The 22,538-nt window shown below is 42.9% G+C and overlaps 1 protein-coding gene across 1 annotated transcript in view; it reads left to right on the top strand.

Moving 5' to 3' along the window:
* Htr2a (5-hydroxytryptamine receptor 2A) overlaps positions 1–22,030 on the top strand; it is a 64,232-nt gene extending 42,202 nt beyond the window's left edge. The window contains exon 4 of the mRNA XM_005355612.3: positions 17,889–22,030. Coding sequence (XP_005355669.1) covers positions 17,889–18,691 — 803 coding nt within the window. The 3' untranslated portion in view covers positions 18,692–22,030. The remainder of the gene's footprint in view (positions 1–17,888) is intronic.
* Positions 22,031–22,538: the final 508 nt, after the last annotated feature.

Consider the following 22,538-nt stretch of genomic DNA (forward strand, 5'->3'; position numbering starts at 1 on the left):
GAGGTGGGACTTCTGTCTCTAAACATCCAGGAGAGACACAAGCTAGGCCTGTGTGCTCACTCCATCTGCAAAGCCAATCAGGACCGGGTGGGCTTCCTTTCCCTAAGCAGCCCTGATCAAAGGCTCCTGCCTCCCTCTTCCACTTCCAAAGACTCCTGTGATTACATTGGGCCCACCTGCGGGAGCCAGGGCTCGCGACCTATTTTTGAGATCAACTGATCTGGATGCTTTATTCCCGCCCATCGCTTTAATTCCTCTTTACTATGAAGCATAACATAACATAGTCACCGACTCCAGGAATCGGATGAGGGCATCTTTGGACCACCATTATTCTGCCCACCACACATCAGGCGCAAGTGTTCAACAAGCTGGAAAAAAAAAAGTTTCCTATCACTCTCACAAATTCTAAAAGTTAGTTTGCATTACAGAGAAGTTGGCAGCTTGGTCAGCTGGATCTACACATGCATGCGCACACATGCGCGTGTGCGCGCGCACATACACACACACAATACTGGCAATATTGCTAGAAGCATGGTTTCATTACTCTAACCTGCCCCCATGAAGTGGAAAGCTCCAGCAACTTTCTAGAGCTTCCTTTTTCATCCTACAAGCTTCCCATCTTGCAGAGCCCTCCCTGCCTGACAGATTTCCATCTTCTGTGTTAACAGAAGTGTTAACAGGGTGTGAGTGCAACCCAGCCAATTATCCTCTTCCGGGATGTTAGTGAGCCATACTCCCCCCAGAGGCTTCTCATCATTCCACTGCATTTTCTCATCAACGCCTGTCCCGTTCCCTTTTGACTGTGACTTTTGTTTCTTACTGTGTTGCCCAATTATAAATTGCTTTCCTACTCTCAGAAAAGGACTGTCTAGAAAAAACCCAGGCCCAGCTGGGAAGCCCAGAGCCTGATTTACCAACAGGCATGAGCATGTGTGTAAACCACACACACACACACACACACACACACACACACACACACACACACACGTGCAGCTCCGTCAGAAAGGCAGTGTTCATCTAGGTCCAGCAATTCAAAATGCCTTATGTGCTAGAGTGCTTGCGGAATCCACCCCTTCTAAACTTGGACACATAAACATGTAAATGCTTTTCGGCACCCCTCTTTAAGGGCACCTGCTCACCATGCCCTCTGACCTCCTCCATAGGTGAACTTGGAGGCGAAAGAGTCAACCTCAGTACCGGTCTTGGATATCAGCTCTCAGGAATCCAATGACAGAAATTAAACATTGTAAGAGTGGAGGAAATGGTAATTAAAAAGAAAGTTGGCCTGGAAGGTGTGCATTAAAGGCTTATAGTTAAAAGCCAATTATTCCTTCAAACGAAGTTCCAGAAGTTACCCCACATCACCTTTATCTGTCTCCTCTGGGAAGCCATGACCCACTTTCACCTCAACCTCATCTTAATGGCTCTAAATCTGAAATGATCACCCCCATGACACAAGCACACATAAAAGACGACTTGAGCTCATAGAAACATGGCGCAGGGTTCAGTGTGACTTCTAGACCCCTCACGACTTGGGATTCGGGACCCAAGAGCCAGACTTGATCACCTAACTCTTCAAAGTGAGGGAATTTGACCCCTGAACCTGTACACCTAATGTCTAAACTGTCGTGCTGAGGTCACACAGCATGGAAAACAAAGACTACAGAGGCGCATTGAGTGTGGATCAAAATTCTAGTTCTACCACTTAATGTGTGACCTTGGGCAAACTGATTAACCTGCCTCTCCGTTTTCTCAGCAGTGAATAGAGATAATGCTATCACAGGGATGCTAGGAGGAATGGGTGAGCTAATTTGCAGAAAGCATTGGGATGAGCCTGGGACAGCATAAGTTTGGCATAAATAGTTGCTACTAGTCTAATTTTTAAACTAATTTTTAGCTATATAAAATAATTATTGTTATGACATTTTTGTACATATACGTGTATATAACTTTGTACTTTGCTTATATTCATCCCCATTACCCTGTTCGTGGGTCATCCTCTCTCCCCATTCGGCTTTCATGTGTATATGTGCTTGTTATAACCACCCCTCTACCACACAGTTCTCCAGAGTAGTTCTAGGTCAGAAGTATGAAGGGAATTTTATCAATTGGGACATTAGGAGCAACAACAACAGAGGGTTCTCAATCTTTACTGAATCTTCTATAAAGCCCAAGCTGCCAAAATTGTTAACCACCAAATGACCTATATTTGGGCAATCTCTTAGCTCTGTCCCTCAGATAATGGGGTTTACCATTTCGTCATAACTGCTTTGCTGTGTTTTCTTGGTCACTTACTCCAGAAACTTTAATTTAGCACCAGGTGCTAGGCATGAACTTAGGAAGAGCCTCTGCTTCCGTGGAGCTCACATTCATGGAGCAGACCCACCAAGCAAATAAAGCAGGAAAGAGACCTCAGAATGTGGCACAAGCTAAAGGGGAAGCCAAGCAGAAAGCAAGGTCCCCGGTGACTCGAGCCAGTTTAGACTAAGTGGTCAGGAGGGGACCTCTGATGACAGGGGCTGTATGAGGATACGGAATCATAAGGACAATGGCCATGTGACTGCCGGCGGAGAAAGTGTCCTGGCGGTGGGATCAACAAATTTCATGACCGTAAAGAGGTAAGCAGTTTACAGACTGAAGAACAGCAAAACCAACGGTGCTGCTCTAATATCCTACGAAAGGCAGTAAGTGGTGGTAACTGAGCAAGAGAGGAAGGCCAGAGTGTGCCATGGAGATCCGAGGATCCCCAGGCAGGACTTGAAGTAGTAAGAACAATGGAGAAGATCAAACATGCATCCCAAGGGCTTGCCGTGTAGACATAGCAATGGGAATAGAGATCAATGTGGTCATTAAGTGCACTCCAGGGTAGAAAGCGTACAGGTTCCTAACGTTACTAGCCTGCTCAGAGGGAGCCTAATGAAGATGTTTCTCCTAAGATCTTGAGTTGAGTGTTCACACAGTGCAGTGCCGTTTCCTGGGCTAAGGGCACTAGGGATGGGATGCAGCCCAGAGCACTGTTATGGTCGTGCAAAGGTAGGAATGCCCATGAGAGAGATCCAGGATGGAAAGGCCAAGCAGGCAGCTCACACTTGTATCTTACTGATTGTGATAATGCCCTGCCCTTGGGGTGGAGGCTTTGTCTGTTTCTATTTTCTAACTCTTCCTTCTGTTCCTTCTTTGCCCACTTTTAAGTATTCTGAGATATTGAATAATTTCCATATGCATCTCAATGCCCCCAGGAGTGAATGCGCTTGCTCCTCAGAGCCCAGCAGCACTGACTTCAAAATGAAAGTCATGAAAATGCTAATAAACCTCTCACTGCCAAGGGATCTATGAAAGTTCCTTCCCACTGGTCTATAAACACAACGGCCTAGTAAAACCAGACAAGACTAGCATCCATCCAGCAGGCCAAGGTCCTGAAACATTCAAGTTCCGGAAGAAAATAGCTCGGATCTAACTTCCTGTCCTAATTCAGTCATTCATTCGCTCCAAGGCTGAGAAGAATGCCTGCAGCCCCATCAGTTCCTTGTGGGGTAGAACATCTGTGGTGACCTACACGGAGCCTGACCCTGGTGGGTCATTGCTCCCTGCTTGCTGCCTTTGCATGTCTGTTTGCATGAGACAGTGAATACAAAGAAAAGCCACTTTCGTCCATGGCCATTAAGCCCTACCGAAGCTCTTCACAAGAAAGCCATATACGATCTTCTTGGTAACAACCAGATAGATTTTGTCAATGGTGCTTTTTGGCGTGAAGACGGTGCCTCTTCCTACAAACCCAAAGGCATACCTAGACTGGAGAAGATGGAGCACGTAGAAGAAGGGATTAGAGCTCAGATATAGGAGTAAATAATTCTCCCTTTGTATCCCTGAACTAACACGTCAGGGTGTGCGTAACTTTACAGAAGACGAGAGTAGTATGATAAACTCTTCACTGGCGTTCGTGCTGTTCAACTCATAGCAAATGCAACTTGAGAGAAAGCAGAGCTCCGACCTCTTCATCCTGAGCCTCCCTGAGACGGATTCAAAATGTGAGGGTCTGAGCCAACTAGGTGTTGAAAGACGAAAACGTAGAGAAGCTTCTAGAATTCCAGGAGCTCAAGCACAACTAAGACAGTAGGGAACTGAAGTGTAGCTGGGGTTAGAAAATGAAAACTAGTTAGGGGCTTTTCAAGCCCCCAAACAGTGCCCAGAGGCACTGTCAAATTGAGACCTTGCCTGTCCGGGTAAAAGTGGTCTTTTCTGAGCCTGAGGGTATGACTCTGAAATGAAGCCAACAACAAGGCCAGAGATCTCAGGATTTGGGAACCAAGTAAGTTATTTTGAGCCTGGTGGTAGAAATGGTGTCAGTTTATCAGTACAGGGACAGTGACCCCAAGAGTAAGGCCAAGGGGAAAAACCTATGAAAGATGTGAACTAAAAAGAACTCAAGAGAAAAATTCCCTAAAGCTCTAAGCTCGCCAAGCTAATAACAAAATGGAAACGTATCTCTAGCCTACAGATACATTTTGTTTTGCTTGTACCGTGTGTCTCGGTTTTCCTTTTAATTGAACACAGATATTATTTGGACACAGATATTACCGTCGACCTAGCACCGGTCTTCCAGCCAGCTCCCATAGTACCTCATAGCCTCGATATGTTACTAAGTTATAAACACAGCCCCCAGGTGTGCGTTCACAGCAGTCAGGAAGTGGTTTGTGTCTCCAGATTGACTGGTGTGTATGTGTGTGTGTGTCTATAAATCTGTTCATGTGTGTGTGCATGGAGGAATGGAGGTGCTGTAGATGTGTGTACACATGCCTATGGAGGCCAGAGGTCAATGTCAAGTGTCCTCTTTGATTGTGTGTGTGTGTGTGTGTGTGTGTGTATACAGGTATATATGCCATGGGAATGTGGAGAAGTCAGAGGAGGACCTTGAACATACTGCTTTATCACCCTCCACCCTACTCTTTTGAGACAAGGTCTCTCACTAAGCCTAAAGCTAGGCTGGTGTCCAGAAAGTCCCAGTGATCCTCTTGTCTCCATCCTCAATATTGTGTGAGTGTTTCAGGCATGCGTGACCAAGCCCTGCTTTTCAGATGGGGGCTGGGAATTTGAACTGAGGTCTTCATCCAGAAAAGGCTCCTACCCACTAAGCCATCTCCCCAGCTCCGTCAGAGTCTCTCGCTGAACCTGGGTTCCATTGATTCAGCTAGGCTGGCTGCCAACAAGTACCAAGGCTCTTCCTCATCTCTGCACCACCTTGGAGTTCTGGGTTACAGATGTGTGCTGCTGTGCCTAGTTTTTAGCAGACTCTGTGGCTCGGGCCCTTTTGTTTGTATGGTAGGTACTTTATCAACTGTCCCATCTTGCTAGTCCTATTTTTTTTTTAAGTATTAACTACTTAACCCTATACTAACTGCAAAGGCCACTGTAAAAGAATAAGATCCAAGAAAAGTGGGAAATGGGGTGGGGGGGGACAGAAACTTTATCATCAGCACCTCTGAAATAGATCATTACAGCAGTTGAATATTGTACCAGGCATTTTTTTAGGCCACCAACCATATCTCAAATCATGACAAGGATACTTCTTATCAGTTATGAATGCTCGGCCTAGCTTAGTCTCGTTTCTGGCTAGCTTTTATTCTGTAACTTAAATGAACCTGTTTCTCTTCAGCTACATTTTGCCCTGGGGCTTTTTACCTTTCTCTTCTTCTATATATCTTACTTTCATTGATTCTCGTATCTGGCTAGCAGGTGCTTAACTTCTGACCCAGAGCATGTCCCCCTCTTTTTCCCTTGTTTTCTTCTCGTTCTTTTCTCTGGAGCCTAGATTTCTCCTCCTGTTTATTCTCTCTGCCTACCAGCTTCACTTATTTCTCTCCTGCCCAGCTGTTAACGGCTCAGCTTTTTTTAGACCAATCAAGTGCCTTAGGCAGGCAACATGAAATAGCAACACATCTTACCATGATTAAACAAATGCAACACATCCTTACAGCACTAAACAAATGCAGCGTGAACAAATGCAACACACCTTCACACAGTTAAAGTGGTAGTTCACAAGATAAGCCAATGTAACACACCTTTACACAGTTCATTTCCACAACGGCATCTCTTACTTCATGTTGTGGAAAGTGGGTGCCAGCCACTGCACTCCAGAGCTACGACTGTTCTCACCATGATTTCAATATTTGAAAGAGGTTCCTGGGAACTCCAAAGCTTCTCAGAACTCTTACTTTCTAGCTCTTCCTAGGACCTAGACTTAGAGCCAGGAGAAATGCGCTGGTCAGACTTTGACTTTGGAAGGAGGGAAGTGAACAGACAGGATGAAGCAGTTACCCGATGTTGGTTCAGATACCTGAAGCGCCTCTTGCCAGCAACTGAGCCCCTAAGGCCCAAGTGCAGAAGGGACACTTCCGTGGTCTCATGAGCACGGAGTGGGCAAAGATCAGCTAATGTTCTAAACCAACCCTTGCACCTCCAGTACACTTTCACTCCTGAGATTTTTATCCCAGAGCCCAGCCCTTTCCCACATTCCTTGATAGGTTCAGTATCACTTTATGAGGCTCAGTTTCTGCTACACCAGCCAGAATCAGCTGCCCCTTTTTAAATCCAAAGACTTCCACTAACAAAGAAAGCAAGGCAGACCTTTCATTGGGGGCTTCTTAGGAAGAGGGTCACTCATACTAATTTCCAGGAGCCATAATGCCAGCTAAGAAATGCCACCTATCAGAAGATGAAAGCCATAGTGAACATCTCTTTTCTCCTCGTTCTGCACATCTGAATCCTCATGTGTTGTCTTAAGTCACGCTCATATTTTTTGCATTTGCACCCGTATTCAATGTTCATGGATGACTCCATTGTTCCCTCCGCAGAGGTCATGTTCAGCCCTTCTGTTACAGGCCATCCTAGGACACAGTCTTGCTCTGCAGGGTCCCTGTACTGGGAAGTTAATATTTGATGTTAATAGAAACATTTGTGCATAGGAGTGAAGTTATGCACGTATCTCCAAAGTTGTAAGGATGGTAGCATTCTGTTAGAACCAGACAAGGGTGGCTGAAGGTTTGGGCTACAGCGGGGATTTCAGACAGAATGAACTCTAAGCAGTAAGGGAGGTGACAGAGCATTTTTCTCTTTGCCAGCTGTTAAATGGTGTCACAATGGCCACTAATGGTACAGAGAGTCTCGTTTCTGCTCCTGAGGACAATCCTTTCAAAGAACATTACTGAGCAACCCTCGTTCTACAGAGGAACCTCAGAGAAGGGAAGAGGCTTGCTTCAAATAACAGGGGATCCAAATTGGGCTTTTCTGATGTAAGCTAATTGTCCATCTCTCTTACATCGGTGGCTTTAAGTGGGCTACGTAGCTCTTTGGGAATCCCAGAGACTCACAGGAAGTCCAAAGGGATCAGTGATATTTTCAAGATGTCATTTGCCTCCTTCCTTCTCCTCCTCTTATGAGGACAGCGTGTAATCTCCAGTTACAAGAGTCTGTGATAACACCAAGATGGAAGCAGATGGAGTCGCGTGAACCCACCATCTTCTATTAAACCCAATGGTGAAGAGATGTTCATTTACAAAACAGCATCACTTCCCATGTGTTTGGGAAAAAAAACAGGAGCTTCTTTGTTTAAAATATGCTATCATGTTAATATATGATATTTTATTATTAAATGAATCAATGAACTATTGCTTTTAAAGTGCTCTTTTGGATTTCTGAAAAAACAGATATTTAAAATCCCCCGAAACAAAAAGCTTCCTAGGCTCTTTAATGAATTTTAAATGTGTAAACAAGTCTTAAGATCTAATGTGCTAGTACTCATTATAGTACTCTCCAACAGCAACAACAAAGTTCCAAGTAAAAGCAGATTTCCCTGAACACGTCATGTTTATAGCCATGTGAAGTTGGTGGTAGCCCTGGGTCTGCCTGCTTTTCCTTCAATCCCCCCCGCCCCCCAGTCTTCTCTGGGACTGATGATCTGATGACCAGGAAAGGTCTTAGATTATAAAATAACTATTTATAGTAAAGCCCCTTCTTCCTCTTTCATTCCTAAGTACCTCATTCAATGGAGATTCCATTAAATAGTCAATTGATGGCCAAATGACCCAAACTGATTGCTGACCCAGATGGAGGCCCTACATGCATGAGGAACTTAGTTTGTAGCTCAGTAGGGGCGTCCTTGATGAGTATAGGCAGGGCCTTGGGTTTTAGTCCAGCACAAAAAAGGAAAGCAAAAAGACAACAGAAACAAGACACAGGAAATATGTGTGCTTTCTTCTGAGCCTGCTGTTTCACAATAAACTGGAGATTGCATTAATCCACAGCGAGGCCAGGCACACCTATGCCAAAATACACAGGGTCAGGCGCTTGCCTCCTGGGATGCACGAGGCCAGGTGTTCCTCAGTCAGGATGCATACAGATCACCTCTTGGACCCTGCCTCCAGTCCTGAAGCCCATCCAGGGCCAGCTCAGGGGCTGTCTCCTCCATGACTCCTCACCCCCCGAAATGAGCATCGCAGTCTGCCATCATGCAGTTGTGCTTACCCAGGTCCTCCTGCTCTGCCTCTTGATCCTTGATCTCATTTCCTGCTGCACCGCCTCTTAATAAATCATGTATGCACATTTAATTTCCCCTGTAAGATCCCAGGCTTCCCGAAGCTTCTCATATGCCCTTTGTGTCACCTACAGGATCCTGCCAGTATGAAGTGAATTGTAACTTTTATTTAAATAAATCTTAGAAGTTTACACAATAGTTCTGAACCAACACATCACTATTTCCCCATTACAGGCCACATGAAGATCAGGTCTCTCTCTCTCTCTCTCTCTCTCTCTCTCTCTCTCTCTCTCTCTCGCATTCTAGCACTTTTTTACATTACAGATTAAAATTCCATGGCCTAAGGTCACTCAACTAGCGATGTACAGTCAGGAGACAAGCTTTAAATCCTGCCTTTCCCCCACTATATGATTCCCTAAATTCCCACTAATTTATCTGAGAAGCAGCTTTAAGGAAAATAAGGGGCCAAACCCCAGCCCAGGAGTCAGAGTGGAAAGAAATTGAACCAGGTCCTTGCTTTCCACATGGCACTGTGGACACCTATGCCCACACCCCCTGTGGTTTTAGCTGTCTGAGTAGTCTACTTCAGGCTGCTTCGTCCTATGGGTAGCGCTTCCACCTTGCATAAGTCGCCATTTTGCTTTCTTCTGACACTGGGACTACTTAAAAACTCATTATTGTGTTTCCCCAGAAAAACTGAGGGGAAACACTATGAAATCATTCAGTAATTCTAAGATGTGCCTATCAAATGTGTTAAGCTTCCCAGCCCATGCCCTCTCCCTTCTCTTGCTTGTGTTTACCTGAGGTCTGAACTTATAATTTGTTTCTATGGAAAAGCCTCTCTGCTGCTAATGAGATCACCATCCCATGAGTGTAAGGAAACCTCTAAAGAAAAAAAAAAAATGCAAAGGTGTTGGAAGCACCATGAAAACAATTAGGGAGTCCATGATAAATACAAAGTTAGGAAAGAGATCGTATTGGAGTGAGAGAAATAATTTTGGAAAGCTCCCACAATTTGGGGATATGCCTTGAGAAATGTCTTGAAAGAGATTGGCAGCATCTTGGGAATACAGTCCCCACCTGCAACCCAATATCATATGTGGTAATCATACAAAATAAAAAGTTTGCTTTCTTCGCAAATGTAGCCATGAGATAGGTTTCCCACCCCCAGATACCCAGCCCCCTGCCTTATCCAAGACCCCGCTTGGCAGAAATCCTGGTCGTTTGTGAAGCATTTGGAGAAGTAGAGAGCATCAGAATTGGTCCAGAGGAGAAAGGAGATGGGGGTCTGTGTTTACTCGTTCCTATTTGCAGTGCCCCTTGATGCTAGACTTTTAAGAACATACCAGGATATATGTACCATGTTACTCTCAGACTAGCACCTCTAAGCTATTCCCTGTGGCCTCTTTCATGACAACCAAGGTCCACATGGACCCACCTCTATCCAAAACCACTTGAATTTGTGTTAAAGCCAACCCTCCAGTGTTACTAGGTACACAAAAAGGAACATCTCTTACTAGTAACAGGGCACTGCATTAAATCAGCCAAGTCATTGGGGGGAGACGCATGTGCGGGGAGACGGGTCTTAGAACATCTTGAATTACTATGCAACTAGCCTTAAAGACAAATCAGGTGCAATGCTGTTCTGAATAGCTCCAGACTTGAAGAAAAAGAGCCAGAACAAGAAGGCTACATGATTAGGAGAAAAATGTAGAATTGTGAATTATACGAAGACCAAATCGCAAAGGCCTTAGGGTAAGCTGAGTGATTGGTAATTGCTTCAACATTAGGAACATTGTGGGTCCTCCACAGTGTAGTCTGGTTATCCCGGTGTGTTAACCCATAAGCAGATTTGGCATCTATCAGACCTGTTCTGTGGACACGAAGCTGACACGCATAGCTGTCTAGTTTTCCAGACGCCATGACTGTTCCTACACATACCATGCAAACTGGAGTTGCCAAAATGAGATGTATCCCGTATAGAATTTATTCAAAAAACCTGACCCCAGTAGAAATTCAGGGAAGCTGCAATAAAAGATGGGAGTTCAATAATATGGACCAGACATGTCCTTTGCTAGAATAAATTGTTGTTGACGAGCATGTTGCTAAATACTCAGCTGAGAAAAGAACACTTGGTAATGCTGGACAAGACTCACTGTCATCTGCTGATTTAAAAGAAACCATTTATTGGAGTTTTTATTAATATTTTCTTAGACAATCATAACTGTATTATATGAGTTTTGATGGATGTATCTGATATAGGATAATTGAATCAGGTTAATTTACAAAACCATCACCCAAAGTTCTTTTCTGATTTGTGGTCTCAACAGCAAAGCGAGGTTATAATAATTTGTTTCAGGGGCAGTGGAATGGCTCAGCAGGTGCTTGCTGCCTAAGCCTGAGACCTAAGTTGGGTCCTCAGAACTGACTGACAGCAGGGAGGGGAGAACCAACTGCACAGAATCATCCTCTGACCACCACACACATGATGTGGCCTATGTGCCCTCCCCACAATATTAATATAGGAAGTTTTAAGAATAAATTTTAATGATTTTGATTATTTGATATGATTCAGAGATTTGTATTTTCAAGAGGCAAAAATGGTAAATTTAAATAAAGCTTGCCTTTATTTAAGAAGCATGTAGATGGACTTCTGGGAGTTGGAGTTGCAGCCGACAATCTGCATCTCCAAGTCAGAATTCTACCTCCTTCCCATGGGAGATCATGACAGTTTCCTAGCATGGTCCCTTCGCTATAAAACAGAGAGGGCCAGCAGAACCAGGAGCCGCTGAACCAAGAACCTGTGATGGGGTAATCGAGCAGTCAGCCTCTGCATTGCATACCGCTTAGCTCTCAGAGGTCACTGGCATGGTTTTTGCTTCAATGTCAAAACAGAGAGCCTGGACATTCATAGTTCTCAAACTCTGTAAATCAGTCTGGAATAAGGCCCAGGCACCATCATTTTTAAAAGCTTCCTGGGTGACTCTAATGTGCAACCAAAGTTGGGGACAACTGTTATAAGTGGCAGAGACCAAGTGAGGATTTAAAATTGTCTTCCTAATTTCTAGCCTCAAAAACACAATGTCTCTTTATTTATGGCTAGAAACCAATCAGTGAGTACATCCCATGTTCCTCTTTTTGGGTCTGGCTTACCTCACTCAGGATAGTGTTTTCTATTTCCGTCCATTTGCATGCAAAATTCAAGTAGTCATTGTTTTTTACTGCTGAGTAGTACTCTAATATGTATATATTCCATTCTTTCTTCATCCATTCTTCCATTGAAGGGCATCTAGGTTGTTTCCAGGTTTTGGCTATTACAAACAATGCTGCTATGAACATAGTTGAGCATATACTTTTGTTGTATGATAGGGCCTCTCTTGGGTATATTCCCAAGAGTGGTATTTCTGGGTCCAGGGGTAAACAATTGAGCCTATAATTCGTGATCCTAGAGAAGCTAAATAATAAGGCGAACCCAAAGAAAAACATATAGACATCCTCCTGGATATTAACCTTCATCAGGCGATGAAAGGAGACAGAAACAGAGACCCACATTGGAGCACCAGACTACAACCCCAAGGTCCAAATCAGGAGCAAAAGGAGAGAGAGCACTAGCAAGGAACTCAGGAACATGAGGGGTGCAACCACACACTGAGACAATGGGGATGTTCTTTCGGGAACTCACTAAGGCCAGCTGGCCTGGGTCTGAAAAAGCATGGAATAAAACCGGATTCACTGAACATAGCGGACAATAAGGACTGCTGAGAAGTCAAGAACAATGGCACTGGGTTTTGATCCTACTGCACGTACTGGCTTTCTGGGAGCATAGGCAGTTCGGATGTTCACCTTACTAGACCTGGAAGGAGGTGGGAGATCCTTGGACTCCCCACAGGGCAGGGAACCTGGTCTGCTCTTCGGGCTGATGAGAGAGAGGGAGTTGATTGGGGGAGGGGGAGGGATATGGGAGGCGGTAGCGGGGAAGAGACAGAAATCTTAAATAAATAAATGATATAAATAAAAAAAATACAATGTCCCACCAGAAGACACTTATTTTGAGATTAAGAGTGAAGACTCAAAGTTCAGAGAATCATTGAAGAAGGGTGTATGTGTATTGTTGGTATATATAATATATATGTATGTATGTACATGCGTGTAGGTATATGAGTAGGTATGTAAGTGTGTATGTCTGTGTGCGTATGTGCTGTACATGCAACATCTTGAGATTTAGTGATAATTAAACGATGTTGGTTGCTAAAAGTTTTCAGATAATCTGTTGAAGTTTTCTCTTTATCATAGACTATATATAAACACGTGTCTGTGCCAGTTAAAGGTTTTCTGGGATTACTGGGGACTTCCTCAAACCAACATTATTGAACTCTGATATAGTAATAGATTTTATAACTACTATAAAATCAGTTTTTAAAAATATTAGCCATAAAATTTAAAAGACTGGTAGAAGTCTTAATTTCGTCTCTAAATTTCTGTGCAATTCTAAGTAAGTTGCATAAGCTGGCTAGGGCCAATTTTCATCTCCATATGGCGAAATTCATCAACCCTTAGGGTGGTCTGGGTAGTGTTTATCCAATCTGTTTAAAAAAAGTCAATGGAGAGTGGATGTATTGTGTAAAGTATCCTGAAATGTGGCCACACACTGGAGCTGGCAGGTTTGAGGGTGCCATTTCCAGTTTCCCTGTCCATCCTCAATTTCCCCTTACCTGCAGCCTGAGGATTATCCTGCAGTGTTGGCTTATGGTACTTTCTGCAAAACTGCTAGTAAATCCTTTCTTCTAATTAAAAAAAAAAAGTCAGATGTTCAAATGCAAAGAAAAGGTAACAATCTGAGGGAAATTGAAACCCATGACGCAAAACATTCCTAGGGGCCCTGAAATCCCCGTTTCTATCCTCTCTGCTCTGTCTCCAACTCTCAACATCCCATGAGACCCTTACTACCTAGTACTTCAAACTTCTTGTATCTCAAGAAAAGTAGTTGCCACAAAGGAACCATTAGTTGCAAGATCCTAAATCATAAAAGTGTAGGGTTAAAAGGAAAAGCCCAGCTGTTACATCCAGTAGCTCAGAGTTAAGATTCTTTAGTCCGCGGTATGGCGCTAACTAGCGATGTGAACTTTACTTGCAAAGCAAGCAGAGAGCTGAGCTCAAAGAGAACACCCTCCGGAGCCTTTGCGTTCTTAGTGTCCGTGTTTCCCCGTTCATGTTACTGTCTGAATGTTAATGCAGAGGAATAAAAATGTGCACAGAAGATCCAATACCTTTAGTGAATTTTGATTGCTGTTTTCTACTCCGGGGTTGGGGGGGGGGAGAACTTATTAAATGAGATGCAGAGTCACATAGTTCAAGCTACTGACTGTTTGTTCATAAAACAAAATGCTTAATCTGCAGAAATTTCAGTGAGAGGAGATGTCAGGTCTCCAAAAACCACTATTATCAAACAAAGCAGCCAGAAAATGAATGCACTTGAGAAGACTGACCATACTCTTGGCTGTCAGCCAGCATTCTTCGTCTCTCTTGGTAGAGCATGCTTTAGTGTGCCTTTTTGTGCACACAAAGCCTATCTACATGCCTTAGTTCTTTGACAAAACTTTCTTCCCTTCTTTCTAGAGTATTGCTTTAACTTTCCGACCAGCATTATATAAACATTTGCTGACCCCAGCATTTCTTCCTAAAATGCTACAAACAAATGGTTATCAGCAGTAATCAGGGTCGTTTTGTTACTCATGAAGAGAAGTGGGCTATCTAAAGACCCGTGAATGTGACTGTCCCCCATCCAAATCAAGGTGCCCTCTCCAAGCACACAACAAGCCTGCCGATGACCTTCTACTATATCCTTCTGAGGCAGCGCCTTATCTCAGACATTTTAGAGGGAGAATCTCTGTGTCTATGGGAATGCTTCCATCACCCTTTCCTTCCGGGGTTGCAAAAATCAAAACATCCCACTAGGTGTGTATAATTTGTGTGTCTCATCAACCCAAGACACAATAGCAAATTCCAAATGATTGCGGGATTGGATGTTTCAGGCTGTCCTACATCAGAATGTTGAACATTGAACATGGCCACTCATTATAAATTACCGGGTCATAAATAATAGATCAAAACACTTTCAAGGTGGGAACTTCCTTTGTATTAATCAATAAAACAAACACCCAAGAGTTTAATAACAAAATCATATACCTTTTTGGACAGTTGATATTTTGTTTAGATGCATCATGACTAATAGTAATGGCTGTAATTCATCACATTAGAAAAGTAATCAACAGTGCTAGCCATACCAAATTAAAATTGATTGAGACCTCCCATGACCCTGGCAGAAGCTAATAATTACATCATTTTTACATAGCCCATAGTAAACAGCCAAAACACTGTTTTTTTTTCTTTTAGTTCATGAACTCTATTATATAAAAGTGAACGTAAGAAACCTAAGCAAAATAGTTTAGAACAAAATAATGTTGATTTGTTTTCTGAGTAATTCCACCAAGAAAATTATTTCCACCTGCTTTGTCATTTCCTGTTCTATCTCCTTTAGGCCTGGCACCACACTGATGCTCTGCACATTTGATCCATTTTATTCCCATTCCATCCATGAAGGCACCAGCCTCATACTGTAGGAGAGCTGAACATCACCCCAGAGGCTCAGAGCAATCGCCAAGACTCAAACCCAAGTCCATCTGAAACAATGTCCAGTGTATCCATCCTAATCAGGGAGTCTGAACATAAGACTGGATTTGGTGATGGACCAGAGGGTCTCAGAGGAGGGTTCCCCTACAGCCACAACTCTTCACTCAGAGGATGTTCTCAACAGTGTGGAAGGGACACACAGGTAGTAAGTGAAGAGCTGTTTCCCACAAACAGTATTCCTGATGTCATTTATGTTCACCTTCCAAAAACAAAGCAATAACAACAACAACAAACTGGGATGACCTTGCATAGACAAGTGATAAGTATCCTCACTGAAGCCTATGGAGTTATGGGCAAATGGCACTCAGAAAGAGTCTTATCAAGCTAAGAAAACAGTTCAGGGGCAAAGCGCATGCCAGGCAAGCATGAGGACCCAAGTTTGGACCCCAAACACCATGCAAAAATCTGGGCACAACAGCAAGAGAGAGAGGCAGGATGGAGACAGACAGATCAGGGCCTCAATGGCCTTCAGTCTAGCAGGCTAGAGACAGACAGATCCAGGGTCTCACTGGCCATCATTCTAGCTGGATGAAGACAAACATCCTGGTTCTCACTGGCCATCTGTCTAGCAGGATGAAGACACACAGATCCAGGGTCTCGCTGGCCATCCAGTCTGGCTGAAATGGCAAGTTCTCAGTTCAGTGAGAGACCCTGTCTCAAAAAATTAAGGAAGTTGTCAACCTTGGCTCCCATGTGGGCCCAGATGGTGGGCAAGCTAAGAGAGAGAGAGGGAGGGGGAGAGAGAGAAAGAGAGGAGAGGGAGACAGACAGATTGCAGATGTTCCTGTCAAGTGTAACTCTAAATTCCAGCTCCTGTCCCTCCCAACAGCTGGATATTAGGACAGCCACACCTGTGTTTGGAGAGAGCCAAACTCGTTTCTGACCATGCAGAGTTTGGTTGTTTTTCTCTTGTTTTCTTGTTGTTACTGCAGCTTCAGTGTTTGTGTTACACATTCTCAAAGGAAACTTCTTTCCTGTTGGCTGACAAGGCAAGGGTTAAAGAGTGGCCTCAACTCTGGGATGAGCTGGCCTGAAAGCTGGGTCTTGGACTATCAGCAGCTAGAAGCATGACCAGGACTCTCTTTCATTCAACTCAGGAAACTGAAAATACTGGAAAGTGCAGGAAGGAACTAGAGTGTCTACCCTTTGGTTAAAGAAGCAAACCAACTGAGTACTGCAGTTGTTTCTTCTGTTTTCCCATTCTCCTGGCGCTGCAGGCGTGTGGCAGAGAAAATAATAGAAGAAGAAGGGCAACCATGGTTGTGTTGCCTTACCCAGCCTCCTTTGGATCTCCTGAGCTCCAAAAAGGGAACAAAATCTCCTCCCATCATAGTCAAGCTACCTTCATGAAGTAGGGTCCAATCACCATGGGGAGAAATTAGCAAGATCAGAACCAACTGTGCTATTCCTCGCTGTTGTACTCTTCTGCCTGAGCATATACCTGGAGGACTGTGATAGGTGACCCCAATCTGAGTATAGAGCAGCTGGTCGGCTGTAAGCTTGTATGCCCACGTACTTTAGCATTTTGTGCCTAAGTCATACATTTGACAATAAAAGCCTGTAGCTGCCTTTCTCCTGGGCTCTCTGCTATGAAAATATATGTCTTTTATGGAAACAATGAGAAGTCTGAACATGAATTCTGTATTTCGTGATGTGAAGGAAACACTAAATATCTTTAGAATGAAGCCAGTATGTGATCATAGGTTTCTCCAAAAGCATGTCACTTTTAGATCTACATAATACGATGTGTACATGTTTAATCATGTGATGTCCGAGGTTTGCTTCAAACTAAAGAAGGATGTCCCAGGTAAAGACCTGGATGACACCATATTCCCAACTGTAAGAGCTCTGTGGCTTCCTTGGGACAGCTCTTGCCTCTTCTTTGGGGGGTTTGCCAATGTTAACATTTTCCAAGATGAAAAGCTTTGTAAAACTAACCCACATTCACCTGGATGACTTGAAATTAGTATCAGAAGGTGTTCTTTCAAAAAAAAATCTAAATATCTGTCCAACTTTAAAACTGTCCATGTTGGCTCACACACTAAAGAGCCCGAAGCAGGAGGATCAAGGTGAGTTTGAAGGTAGCCTGGGCTAGGAAAGACCCTGCCTCAAGAAGCAAAAGCAATTCAGTTGTATAAGGAGAATCAAGTGGAAGAGGAAGGTCTAAAACTGCCTAGAAAATGCTGTATAAATGAAAGAAATGTAACCTAGGACCCTCGGTGGTGAAAATAAGTGCTAGTTCCTTTATTCGCTGTTACTTTTTTTGTATTTTTCAAATTTGCTAGAAAGAAAATACATTAGGTTTGTAACTTTACCAAGTAAGATATGTTGATAACATAATGTGAAATGAAAAGTTACAAAATTGTTGCTAAAGTATAAACTTGTTCTGTCTCCCAGTGAGTGCTTGCATGATATATGTGACGTGTGCTTAGACACAGCGTGAAATTGTCCATGGCAGTTTGTTGATCTCCAGATGGTGGTGATAGTGGTCATTTTTATTTGTTACCTTTTACCTCTGTGTATGTTTTTGCCATTTAATAAGTACATATAGAGTAAGAATTAGCCCAACTCTCGTTATTAAACCCTTACAGTCAGTTGGTATTTGTTCTTTGACCAGCCAGCATTATCAATATCTTGATCACGTGTCTTGTTTTCCGTCCTCTTCCAGGTATATCCATGCCGATCCCAGTCTTTGGATTGCAGGACGATTCGAAGGTCTTTAAGGAGGGGAGCTGCCTGCTCGCTGATGACAACTTTGTCCTCATAGGTTCCTTTGTGGCATTTTTCATCCCCTTAACCATCATGGTGATCACCTACTTCCTCACTATCAAGTCACTTCAGAAAGAAGCCACCTTGTGTGTGAGCGACCTCAGCACCCGGGCCAAATTAGCCTCCTTCAGCTTCCTCCCTCACAGTTCTATGTCCTCCGAGAAGCTCTTCCAGCGGTCCATCCACAGGGAGCCGGGCTCCTACGCAGGCAGGAGGACGATGCAGTCCATCAGCAATGAGCAAAAAGCGTGCAAGGTGCTGGGCATCGTGTTCTTTCTGTTTGTCGTCATGTGGTGCCCCTTCTTCATCACCAACATCATGGCCGTCATCTGCAAGGAGTCCTGCAATGAAAATGTCATCGGAGCCCTGCTCAACGTGTTCGTCTGGATTGGGTACCTCTCCTCCGCTGTCAATCCACTGGTCTATACACTCTTCAATAAGACTTACAGGTCTGCCTTCTCGCGGTACATTCAGTGTCAGTACAAGGAGAACAGAAAGCCCCTGCAGCTAATTCTAGTGAACACTATACCCACGTTGGCATACAAGTCTAGTCAACTCCAGGGGGGACAGAAAAAGAACTCAGAGGAAGTCACTGAACCAACAGGTAACGACTGCTCTATGGTTACTCTAGGAAAACAACCCTCAGAAGAGACCTGTACAGACAATATCAACACCGTGAATGAAAAGATTAGCAGTGTGTGATGGACCGGTTGCTCTGAGAACTACACTCGAACAAGGTTTTACCCTTGTGTGTGTGTGGAGAGGGGCAGGGGTAAGGAGGCTGGGACAAATTAGACCACCCCAGTGACTCAACAGCCTATGCCTCATTGTGTTCTGTGTCCGAAGAGCAGCGAGTCGCAGTGTACACTGGGACAATGTCCTGACAGCATCTGAGCTAGGAGTGTTAGGGTTTTATCATTGTCCTTTTAACACTGTCAGTGAGATCTTTAAAACCATTTTTCCTTTACTGTACAATTATAAGGAGGCATAAAATCAATCCAGCTCATTTCTATTATCAAATAGGAACCTCGCAGCTCTGTTGTTGATGGGTGGCTTGGGAGTGAGTTGGTGACCGATTATTGTATATAAAAATAGCTAGAAATGATGAAAATAGTGAATAGCCTCTTTTTAAAAAAAGAAGCGTTTAAAATTCACCATGACGCATATTTTGAAAATAGAAAATAGACAGTATTATGAAATTTGTACTGCTAATACAATTGATTGAAATACTTGACAATATTTTTCATTCTTGCCTTTTCATAGATGCCATTTTGAAATGTTCACAAGATTGCTGGCATCCGCTGCGTTTGTCATTTAATTCTCAGATGTGGAAGGGTTTTAAATGTTATTCGATAACGCGCTGCTTTCTCTTCTACTTCTTGGGCTTTACCTGAATTTGCAATGTGGTCTTGTTTCTTATATTTTCATCTCTGTAAACTAACTATCAAAGGATAATTTCGCTTTTCGAAATACAGTTCTAGAAATTGCTTCAAAAAAAAAAAAAAAAAGCATCCTGGAGGTGTTTGGTCACGCTCTACGGAACCACTGCATTGCGCATGCGCCCTTTGAGCTGCGACCAGTACATTGAGTTGACTGTCCCAGCTAAGCAATAAACTCAGGTTTCTCGCTGTTAGCAGTAGTTTCTTAGGCTATTTCTGTAAAAATTTAAAAAAAATAAATAAATAAACCAAGTGACTTTCCTACTGACACTTAATCAGGTAAAACTGATGTTTTCAAAGGGCAGGGGGTGTAGCTCCAATGATGAGCGCTCATCCAGCTCACAGGAAGCCCTACCTTTGACCCCCAGTGCTGTGTGAAGCCGTGGTGCAGGCCAGTAATCCTAGTCCTTGGGAAATGCAGGTGAGAGAATCAGGATTTCCACGTCATTCTCAGCTATGTACCAGGTTTGAGGTCAGTGTGGACAGCATGAAACCCTGTCTCTGAGAAGTTAAAAACATGATACTTTGAGATTGATGTATTTATATTACTTATTAAAACGGGTTAGCTTGACAGTGATCTACTGAGTGTATCTTCGGAGTGGAGCAGTTTCTTAGTTGCTAAGGATATCAAAAGGAATGCATAAGGTCTTTGCATTTAACAAAGGACAACTTAATTGGTTGTTATCAAAAGTATGAACGGATTTGTTTTGAGAATCAATCAGTTCGGTTTCTTTTTTTTTACCTGATTCAGAAAAGAGTTTGTATCCACTCGTGAGAATATTTTATTTCAGTTTTCCTCATTTGCCAAGCAGGCAAGGAAATGGGGGAAAAGTTGAATCAAGGATTTGAACTGACGTATAGGAATAACCACCTCATTCTGGATCCAGTCCATGACTATCAAGGCTTAAAGCAATATTTTTGTTCCTTCCTCTAAAACTGCATTCATTTTACTCTGAAAGACACTAGCTCCCAATGAAAGAGCAAATACAGCTGTGCAGTGGTGGCGCACACCTTTAATCTCAGTGGTTGGGAGGCAGAGGCAGGCAGATCTCTGTGAGTTCTGAGACCAGCCTAATCTATAAGAGCTAGTTCCAAGACAGGCTCCAAAGCTACAGAGGAACCCTGTCTCGAAAAACCAAAATAAATAAATTAAATTAATTTTTTTTTTAAAAAAAAGCAAATATCAGTTACCATAATGTTTTGTAGAAATGGCTATTACAGACTAATGAGAATCAGCCACCGTTGGTCCACCTTGACACTGTGATGCCCAAGGGTAAACTGCACATTTCTGTTGGGACAGACAATAGATGCAGGATAAAATGCTGAAAGGTTTTTACTGACTATAAAGGTGTTTTTCTATAAGTCTTTGGGAAATGTTACAGGTTTGGGGAATTAAAGAATATAGGAAGCTTCATTGCGTACGTTGGGAATACATCAAAGTTTTCCCAAGTTTGTCCTTACAGGAACTTCAGATGACGGCCTTTCCTTCAGACATAGAATTGATAGTGTGTCTCTACTACTGGGGTTGTTTTTAAAAGGAGTTAGCCCTTAATAACTAGACCCTAATGACTGCTAAAAATAGAAGTCGGAAGAAGTCTGCTCTAATGCGTTTTGCCTTAGTTTCAAACATGTCAATATGCATTAAGGAAAAGATTACAGATTCAAATCCACGGACTTAATTCATCAGGATGAACACAAATACTGCCTGGCAGATGTCTTTTGACTACACATATATTACCAGTGTGTATGTGGTTTTTCTCTCTGTAAGTATCTATTGAAGTGTATATAAGAAAATGTGTGCCTGTATATATGTACAGACATGTTCCCATGCACTTTATTCAATATTTATATATTTATATGGAAGAAGAGCAAGTCGGTGAAAACATACACATGTGCATGTTTGAATCATGTTGATCTAAATGTGAATTCATGTTCTAATATTCCTATGACCTTCCATGGCTGCCAAGGGAGGTCACTGTGTAACAGAGATGCCCTTTAAATAAACTGGAAGTTGCTTTCATGGTATGGAAAATTTTTCACACAGTTCTATCAGGGTGTTGAAAACAATCATCTGTGTTCCATAAATTAATCTTAAATTGAATGGTAGCTTAAGGCCTCTCTTTAGTCTGGGTCCTTCCTGACCTCTATGGCTTTTCAGATACCCTCCTCTCCCCAGTAGGGGGAGCAATGACCCTCTAATGATTTAGGAATCCGTGATGAAAGGATTCATTTCTAGTCAATACTATTAAAAGAGTAACAAACTTCACTCTTCTTTAAGTTGAATGATAGCTTCTTCTAGACCTAAGGGGTTCAATGCCATAGTTAAGGAAAACCCAGTTAAAACTTACATAATCTATTTGGCCACATTGCCATCTCATGGTCAGTTTTGGGAAGTGCCACCAAAGTCCAATCAAATTGCAACTGTACTGCTTTTGGCAAAAGGGTTCTTCTCCCATTTTGTGCACTGATGAAACATATTTATAAAGTGTTGTTATTCTGTGCCATATGTAACAAACATAGTGAAGATTTATTTTATGTACTGATTTTAATCTATTCTAAAATATTTCAAGAATGAATGATTAATTGCCAATAAAGTACATTAAAAACAGTGAGTCAATAGTTGTGTTTGCTCAAAGGAATTGTCCAAACCTTCCAGATCTCCAAGATGAGGACAGTTAGAAAGTGAAAGCCTGGACTTCTGATTTCACCACATCACAAAGCTAGAACCTCACTTCTTGTTGACAGAGATTTCTGACCTGCCCAGTCCCACAGCCATTCAGTCCCAAAGAAACACACAGAGATCTACATTAATCATGAATTGGTTGGCCAATCAGCTCAAGCTTCTTATTAACTCTTACATCTTAAATTAGCCCATAATTCTTGTCTGTGTTAGCCATGTGGCTTGGTACATTTATCAGTGAGGCAGTCGCATATTGCTTCCTCTGTAGGTGGGTCACGACTGCAGATTCACCCTTTCCTCTTCCCAGAATTCTCCTGTTCTCATTGTACTGCCTCTACTTCCTGCCTGCTCACCCTGCCTATACTTCCTGCCTGGCTACTAGCCAATCAGCATTTTATTAAAATACAAATAATACATATTTACAAGGTAC

The sequence above is a fragment of the Microtus ochrogaster genome, chromosome 17 (genome assembly GCF_000317375.1).
Source record: "Microtus ochrogaster isolate Prairie Vole_2 chromosome 17, MicOch1.0, whole genome shotgun sequence".
Taxonomy (NCBI): Eukaryota; Metazoa; Chordata; class Mammalia; order Rodentia; family Cricetidae; genus Microtus; species Microtus ochrogaster.